Below are 8,661 nucleotides of genomic sequence, written 5' to 3'. Positions count from 1 at the left end.
CTGCGCGCCGCGGCGCAGCGCAAGGTGCGCGCCGGCGCAAGGTGCGCGCCCGCGCGGGGCGACCGCCGCAGCCCGCTCAGCGGCCGCCGCTTGTCCTCGCCCAGGCGCTTCGGGACGAAGTGTGCCGCCTGCCAGCAGGGCATCCCCCCGACCCAGGTGGTGCGCCGGGCGCAGGACTTCGTGTACCACCTGCACTGCTTCGCCTGCATCGTCTGCAAGCGGCAGCTGGCCACCGGCGACGAGTTCTACCTCATGGAGGACAGCAGGCTGGTCTGCAAGGCGGACTACGAGACAGCCAAGCAGAGAGGTAGCCTGCTGCGTCCCCCACTGAGGTGGGGAGGCGAGAGCCCCCCGCTCTCCAGGACCTTCTCTTCCAGTGGGGAAGAAGCCCAGGAGGGTGGGGGGGGGGATGCAGGCAGAATCTGCTGGCGGGGGTGGTTGGAGAGAAGAGGGAGTTCCCGCATCCCTGGGGACACCAGCTCGCAGGCTGCTCCTACCCCGGTAACCCGCACTATGTTGGCAGAGGCGGAGTCCACGGCAAAGCGACCCCGCACTACCATCACTGCCAAGCAGCTGGAGACCCTCAAAAATGCCTACAACAACTCGCCCAAGCCTGCACGGCACGTCCGGGAGCAGCTCTCCTCAGAGACCGGGCTGGACATGCGAGTGGTGCAGGTGCGACAGGGCTCCCCTCGGGGGCCAGCCCGGGGCCCTCAGGGTGGGAGGCGGAGGGCTGGCAGCCAAGCGGCAAGCGCTAGCCCTGAGAGAAGGAGCCGGCCCCGCAGAGAGGGAGCTCCCCGATGTGCCCTGCTTGCAGGTCTGGTTCCAGAACCGCAGGGCCAAGGAGAAGAGGCTGAAGAAAGATGCCGGGAGGCAGCGGTGGGGCCAGTACTTCAGGAACATGAAGCGATCCCGGGGGACCTCCAAGTCCGACAAGGACAGCATCCAGGAGGAAGGGCCTGACAGCGACGCCGAGGTCTCCTTCACAGGTCAGTGCCTGGAGGCCCGTTCCCAGGCGGGGCACTGCTGCGTGTGCTCTGCGCGTTCGCCGTCCACGCAAACACTTTGGTCTCTGTCTAGGCTCATTTCATCCCCTTTGTGCCACTTTAACGATTTCCAGCCATAACATAATGAGTGCAAACAGAGCCTGGCCCGGGAGGAACGGGGCGGGAGGAGCCGTGYGGAGCTGTGGGATTTCAGGGGTCCGGGCTGCGCTCGGCTGCCTGGTCCCCGCGGGGCTGTCGGGGGAGACACCTAGCCACGGCCACAAGGGACGGCTGAGAAACCGGAGGGGAAAGCTCTGGTCTTCCTCGGRGAGGACTGCGCTGGGTCCAAAACGGACAAGGGAAAACAGGCAGAAAGTCCCTTAGGAATTAGCTGGGCACGTGCTGCGGGTCTTAAAGGAGTATCTCAATGCAGTCTTTTCGAGGAACTCRTAGAAATACAAAACCCAGAGAGTCCAGAAGCAGTGAACTGAATGTTTCAATGGCAAAAAAGTACATAGCCATTTTTYCCTCCTTTTTAAGGATGGTTTTATTTGCACAGTTATTAGCTAGGACACATCACCTCTTTGTAAAAGAGAGGTTGGTTTGTGTTCGGAGRGCTTCTGTAACAGGGGTGCTAGTTTTTTTGCAGCAGAGATGTCTGCTGATCAGCCCAGGAGTGCCCCTGCGCTACCTCTCAGCCCGGGCGGCCCAAGCCCACCCTCTCCAGACCCAGGGCTGGCTTGCTGCGAGCGCAGGATGCGGCCCTGCGTGGGGAGGCCGGTGCCTGCAGCTCGGCCGGGGGCCCCGGCAGCCTCCGGGCTGCATCTCGCACTTCCCCAGCGGTGGCCCGGAGCTGCTCCGCAGGGCCAGCTGGCCACCGCCTGGGCCGCCGCAGCGCCCAGCTCTGCGTGCGTGTCAGCGGGTTTGTGTCATTTTTAGGGATACAGGAAAGAAGCTGAAATGCAAAACTGTGTGTTTATTTACACAGATATATGTCTATGTGCATATACGTGTGTGCACACCCACAGTATTCATTTCAGCTTCTCTCTCATATCCTTAAAAACTACTTGATTTCCAAGTCTGTTTATAYGCACTGTACATCAGCATCATTAAATACGAATATGCCATAAATAATAACTAAAAATGTTTAAAAATAGTGACAGATTGATCCCGCAAACAGGTTTATGTCCTCAGAAACAGAACAGTTCTCAGTATCCATAAAGCCTGTAATGAATGCAAACAATTTTTCCCTGGTGACTAAAAAATATTTTTCATTTTTTCAAAAGTGTTTTTAAGTTATATGATTACATTTCATTAGCTTGTTCCTGAGCAGCCAAATCTGCTGAGATTTAATAGTTTTTTTCTGAGCAATAGGAGAGWTTTTCTTGCATGAGTGAGCACTCAGGTAACTCCTAAAAATGATAGCAAAAATCAAGGTAAACCTTAAATCCACAGAGAAAAAACGGCAAGAATTTAAACTCCCATTCCCCTATAAGGGATTATTTTTAAATCATAGTGTTATATTTTAACATCTAATTTTCATGCACATTTTTAAAATCCAAAATGGATTAGACATTCCTACTCAAAAATATTATAATCTCATGGCTTTCTATGAAAACCCATCAAGAAGAACAGGAATAATAAGGAATTAGAAGCGGCAAGCGTGTGGCCGTCCGGCTCCTGTCCGCCTAGCCCGTCTATGCCGAGAGCTCGCAGGAGCTCCCCTCCGACCGCCGCCGGCCGTGACACTTTGCTCTCCCAGTAAAACCAGTCGCTTTTCCTTCCAGACGAGCCGTCTATGTCAGAAATGAGCCACTCCAATGGGATTTACAGCAACCTCAGCGAAGCGTCTCCGGCTCTGGGGAGACCGGCTGGGAGCAACGGGAGCTTCGCTCTGGATCACAGCGGCCTCCCGGCTCAGGACCAGTACCACGACCTGCGGTCCAACAGCCCCTACGGCATACCCCAGTCACCAGCTTCCTTGCAGGCGCTGCCAGGCCACCAGCCTTTAATCTCCAGCTTGGTTTACCCAGACAACGGCTTGGGCATCATGGGACAGGGCGGACAAGGGGTGCCGCAGTCCATGAGGGTGCTGGCTGGGAACGGGCCCAGCTCCGACCTCTCCACCGGCAGCAGCGGCGGATACCCGGATTTCCCTGCCAGCCCGGCCTCGTGGCTAGACGAAGTCGACCACGCTCAGTTTTGATACGAGGTCCGGCACGGGGCGATGCGAAGGGAAAGGACTCGGTGCTGTCAGGCATCACCCGCTCTGGAAACGAGGGATGGACAACCCGCGACTGCCGAGCGGGGAAGGAATCGGAACGACTCGGAGAGAGCGGACGCGCTCGCGGCGGCGAGCCGGGGCCGGTGCGCAAAGGCAGCCGCCTCGCCGCGATCGCCTGCGGAGCCGCCAGCACGACCGATTCCCGTGTCTTTGCTCAACACCGAGACTTGTGCTTTACAGATTTGATATAAGGTATTTTGYTTTCTGTTGTCAGTGCGTTCTTTAAAGCAAGGACTTGCTTCACCACTTATCCACACCRAAACCTTTTTAAGAGAAAATAAAGCCCTCATCCAAGGTAAAAGGTGTGACAATGTCTATATTTCTATAGGAGAAATGTTAATAGTGAATCACGTCAGAAATCCATGGTAGAAAACTTCTCTGTTCTTCCAGCAGATTTTTTAAAAGTGCACCGAAGCGGTATGTTTTGTTTTATTTTGAATTTACATTAACTTTTCTAAAATGGAATCTCKTTAATATGCCAATCATTTATCAACAACCTTTTTCCTTTGTAAGGTGAAGATGACACGTTAATTCTGCTTCTCATCTTTTGATTTGTAGATTGCTAGTTTTATTCTTCCATATAAGCATTAAGCCGTGAATAGATGTATTTATTACCCAATAACTACACTTTTCTCACAGGGTCAAGGGGTGCTTTTTCTTGACCCAGGGACACTAGTGGCTCCGGGTTGTGAAACTTCTGCTTTTCTTTATTGATTCCTTCACAACGGTTTTACTGCAAAGCGTCTCAGAACCGCCGCGGTGTCTCGTTGCCAAACGCCGTCGCCGAAGGCCTCTGCGCAGGCGGTCGGGCCGGTTTCGCGCGCTCCCCCGCCGCCGGGAGCGCGGCCTCGCCAAGGGCGCCACGTCCCCGACCGAGGCAGTCGTGCACTTCCGCGGCTGTAGCGCGAGCTGCTTGTGAGGAAAGGCAAGACAATGTGTATGCTGTTACCTGTGCAAATTACTGAATTAACTGTAGATTATGTGAATGTCCAGTGTCTTTTATTTATATTCTCGCTTTCTCTCTGATGATCAAATACTTCACGACTACAAATAAATTTGTCAGCTAAACTTTAAATAGTCTTCTGCTAAATTCACACCAAAAGCATCGGCACAGGTAAATACAACACCTGAAGGCAAAAGGAGAAGCCCTGAACCGGGGACCCCGATTCAATGAAGTGCCGAGCGCACGCTGCCCATTGCTCTGCCAGGAGCAGCCCCCCGGCGGAAAAGTGCTTTGATAAGTAGAAGCAAAAAATGACAGTTAGGGAGGCGGCAGCGCTGGGCGAGCCAGACTGCGCTGCTCAGTGGTGCACAACCTGGGATCACACACGAGCTATTTTTCATGGGTCACGATTATTTTTCAGCGTTCTTTGCAAAGGTAGAAACACGTAAAGGAGAAGTTTATGGTGACAAAGCAATCGAAAATAACATGTTCTGACGCTGTCTGTTTTTGTACTGAAAGGCGTCCACATGTCCTGTGTTAGAATATTTCAAAGAGAAATCAGAAAAAAAAAAAATCAAGGAATTAAGCTCGGCCCGCCACATGCATCCCGTCAGCGTGGGTACCCATGCACAGGCGAGAGGCGCGTGCACCCCACTCGTGATTTTCATATACGAGTGTCTGTGGTCACGCTCCTTCGAGTAGAATCAAACACTGTTTATCAAAGTCTCCAGTTTAAGAACTGGATGGGAATTGTCCTCTTATTTTATTTTTTAAAAACCTATGGGTTTTGAGCCTCTAACTCCCCTGGGAAGCTGGGGAAGATTCGCACCGGGGCCTTCAGCACGCTGAACATCTCCGAAGCGTTTGAATTTCCGCTCCCAGCGCCCGGAGGGGGAGGCAGCTGCGCGCGGCGCCCGGGGATCCCGCGGGAAAGGCGGTGCAAGGCGGTGCTTTCCCCGGGGGAGCCCAGCGCCCTGGCGGGACGCTCGTCGCTCGGGGGGCACCAGATGCCAGGCGGTGACGCCTGGAAAATCGCCCTTTTGTTTCTTACCTTTTCTAAACGATGCGTCTTGCCGGAGCAGCTCGGCCCTGGTGTGCTCTGCCCCCTCCCCGTCACACAGGTGTTCTGTGCGCGAGCAAGGAAACACGGCCAGGTGCTGCCCGCAGCGGACCGCCCGCCGGGAGCCGGGCCGAGCCGGGCCGAGCCGGGCCGAGCCGCGGCGCCCGCGGGCCTCTGCCGCGGGCCTCGGCGCGCTGCTTCCAGCCTGCGCAGCCCTCCGCGCGCGGCTGCCACCGGGGCGCAGCGCCAAAGGCCCCGGAGCAAAGCGGTGTGCACGGGCGGCTCCGCGCTGCCGGAGCCGCTGCTCCCAGCACCCCGCTCCGGCTCCGACCCGCTAGAGCAGGGCAGCGGGAAACCCTCCGGCAGGAAACCACCAGGCTTTCGGCGTAGAAACGCCGTGCCCGAGGCGTGCGACCCCCCCGCCCTGCCTCTGCTCCGGGCAGGGGTAGGGGGGATGTCCTGATGTTTTTGCGCGGTGAAACCCTGTCCCCCGCAGCGGCCGCGGGAGCTGCGCTGCCCTCCCGCTCCCGAGCGCAGCAGCACAGCCAACTGTTGCTGCCAGCCCCCAGGCACAGCGCGAGCACCGTTCTTACGGGAACTTATGCAGTGATTTAGCAACCGTGGGACTTCAAAAAGGCGATCGACCAAACAGAAAACGGGAGGAATCCTTTGTTTTCTGTTCTCCTGCTCTGCAATCCAGAAACACTTACACCAAGTCTGGCTAGTTGTTTTGCATCAACATACCTGGGCACTTGAAGCATACATAATATTTTTGTGGAAGAGACCAACAGAAAAAGGAAATAAAAATAGAAATAAAGAAATGCAGCTTACTTTAGGATAATGATGTTTTTATAAAATCATTGTGTAAAAATTGTAGTTACTGAGTAAGTATTTTATAGATTTTTTTTGTATAAGTTCCCTCACAGAAAAAAAACCATCATTTCCATTCCACTCTGGGGATTCCCAGTGGATTACTGAATTTAAGAAAGCAAGAAATGCAAATTTCTTCCTTCACCATTGTGTTTTGCTCTGAAAGGCAGAGGAGGCTGAAAGTTCCCAGCRCAGGCGACAGTGCGGAGGGCAGAGAGCTCCCCGAATGCCCTGATATAAAACGCAGGAGATTGCGTTTCAGCTCGTCCCTCCAGAGCCCAGGCYCAGAGATTCCATTAATACAAATGCTTTTTTTGTGTTAAAAAGTAAATCATTTTGAAAGAAGCAAATAAAACTAATAGTTTGCAGGTGACTGGCAGCCTGCGAGCCCAGGGAGCCGGAGGCAGAGGGGGCTGCGCTGGCCGGCTCGCGGGCGAGCGCTGCAGCCTCTCCGGGGGTGTCACTCTCCCGTCTACTCCCTGCAGCCGGCAGCGGCTGCCGCTCCGCGGAGCCGGCRGTAACCCGACGCCCGCGGATGCAGGCGGGAGCAGCCAGGCCGGCGGGCAGCGAGGTGCCAAGCGGCCCCGCACGGCTCTCGCTGCCTTCCCGGGGCAGCCAAACCCGGGGCAACCGCGCCGGTGCGAGCAGAGCCCCGGCACCGCTCGGCCGGGGCAAGCGAGGAGCTCGCAGGGCCTGGATGCTCCCCGGGTTGCCGGGGCTTCCTCCCCTGGGAGCGCCGGGGCGCCCAGCGCAAGGTGTTGCCACCCCGGCCGCGGCCTGCCCTGCTTCCCCTGCAGGTGCCGAGGAAAAAGGCAGGAGAGCGGCACGCTTCGTGCACTGAAGTAACATCCACAAGCAGCAGGTGACTTTGTTAAGCCCCGACAAGGAAACCAAGCAAGCGAAAACATGCTGGAGAACAGCAAAGGTGTTCAAATTTGCTTTTTCCTTTCTGACATCTTTCCTTCATGTCCAGGCTGGCGTGTTTCACTCTGACCAGGCATGTGCACGTGCTGCACCTTGTTGGCACCGCGGGTAGTGGGTGGGGAGCAGGGCCTGAGGAAGACGTCSATTTGGGATGCAGAAGGCACTGCTTTGGGGCTTGCCATCCTGTAATCTGGGATGAAAAATAATCTAACAGCCAAAAATGCAAGGTTTCTGGATTTAAATGAACTTGTTTGTGTTAGGACGAAACCAGTTTCTGCACGTTAGTCGCCTCGCGGGACACGTGCAGGCCCGGGCGCGCGGCAGCGCGGTGGCAGGGGAGCGTGCGCAYTGCGGAGCGCAAGCGCGACCCGCGACCCTCTCACAGGGGACGCGGTTTAAAGGGGTCCGTCTTGGTCTATAAGCAGCAGCAGCACGTTGACCTCCAAGATGCTTTGTCCACTTTGCGTTTTGAAGGAAGATTCAGGTAGCAGCTATGAGACGGGCGGGGGAGGCCTGGTGTGGGCCGGCGCGGGGCTCCGGTGCCGCCTGTGCCCCCGGCGTGCCAGCGGGCGGTTTCGGCCACTCGAACAGCTACGAACCCCCCACCGCGATGGTTTCTGTTAGCTCCCGGTTCTCTTCCCACCGCGCTCCGCAGAGTTTCTCCGCAGCTGCGGAGAGGTGGGAGCCGCTGGCTGCCGCGGGGCCGAGCCGCGGGTGCCGGGGCCACGCCGCCGCCGCGCTCCCGGCTCTCCCACAGGAGCCTGCGAAAAGCCGGCGAGTCAGCTGGAGGCGAGTAAATCATTCCTGACAGCTACATCTCTACAGGGCAGTTAGAATTAATGTAACAATTTGGCGTTTAATGAAGCAACAACACGCCGGGCTGCAGAGAATAGCTGGGACCTGCTGCGGTYGTGTTATACTCCCGCGGGGACCCAAACGGCAGAGACTTCATCAGCTGCTGGCTCGCGAGGCGCAGGGACTTGCCATGTGGCCGGCGAGGCGCCGGCACCCGCCGCTCCGGCCTCCAGCTGGGAGCCCGCCAGCGCCCGCCGGGCCGCAGGGAGCGCTCGGGCTGAGGCAGGTCGAGGAGATGCTCAATCAAGGCTGTTCCTGCAAAAAAATAAAAACAAAATCAAAACCTTCCGAAGCTTGTTGGAAAAATAGAGAAAACAAATTGGCAGTGGAGATGTCRGGAGAAGGGGGGAATGGGCAGAACAATATGTTTTGCAAATTAAAACCGGCTTGATCAGGTGCATCYATGAGTCTCTGATTTCCACAGAAAGTTGCAGGTACTCAACCCTTCTCCAGGATAAGTCCTTTAAAAGATTCTTAACTGCCTGAGGGAGGGAGGGGGGTGAATGCAAATGACTTAGGAGACAATCTTCTGTTTCCCATGTATATAAATATGCTCTCAAAGCATCGCAGTTTGCAGCAGCTTTGGATGCTTTAAAATAAATCATGCAGTGTTTTTTTTTTTTCTTTCCTTGCACTTAAAGGAAATTGTAGCACAAAACAACATCCTCTCACTTGCATAAACACCGGGGCTGATTCTTCTCGCCGGGGCTGCCCGGTGCGCGTGCGGCCGCAGACCTAA

The 8,661-nt window shown here is 55.8% G+C and overlaps 1 protein-coding gene across 2 annotated transcripts in view; it reads left to right on the top strand.

Annotated features, from left to right (window-relative positions):
* Window positions 1–3,192, top strand: part of LHX3 (LIM homeobox 3) — an 8,116-nt gene extending 4,924 nt beyond the window's left edge. Inside the window, exons 3-6 of one of the 2 annotated variants that reach the window (XM_085325266.1) lie at window positions 105–307; window positions 524–675; window positions 818–989; window positions 2,774–3,192. In XM_085325266.1, the coding sequence (XP_085181392.1) occupies window positions 105–307; window positions 524–675; window positions 818–989; window positions 2,774–3,192 (946 nt within the window). Of the gene's footprint in view, window positions 1–104; window positions 676–817; window positions 990–2,773 lie in introns of both variants that reach the window. The other variant, XM_085325265.1, reaches the window with a different exon arrangement.
* The last annotated feature ends 5,469 nt before the right edge of the window (window positions 3,193–8,661 follow it).

This window comes from Rhea americana, unplaced genomic scaffold, assembly GCF_003343005.1.
Source record: "Rhea americana isolate MKP2758 unplaced genomic scaffold, rheAme1 scaffold_97, whole genome shotgun sequence".
In the NCBI taxonomy this organism is placed as follows: Eukaryota; Metazoa; Chordata; class Aves; order Rheiformes; family Rheidae; genus Rhea; species Rhea americana.
Note: the sequence above shows the minus strand (reverse complement) of the source record. Positions and strands in the feature narration are given on the sequence as shown.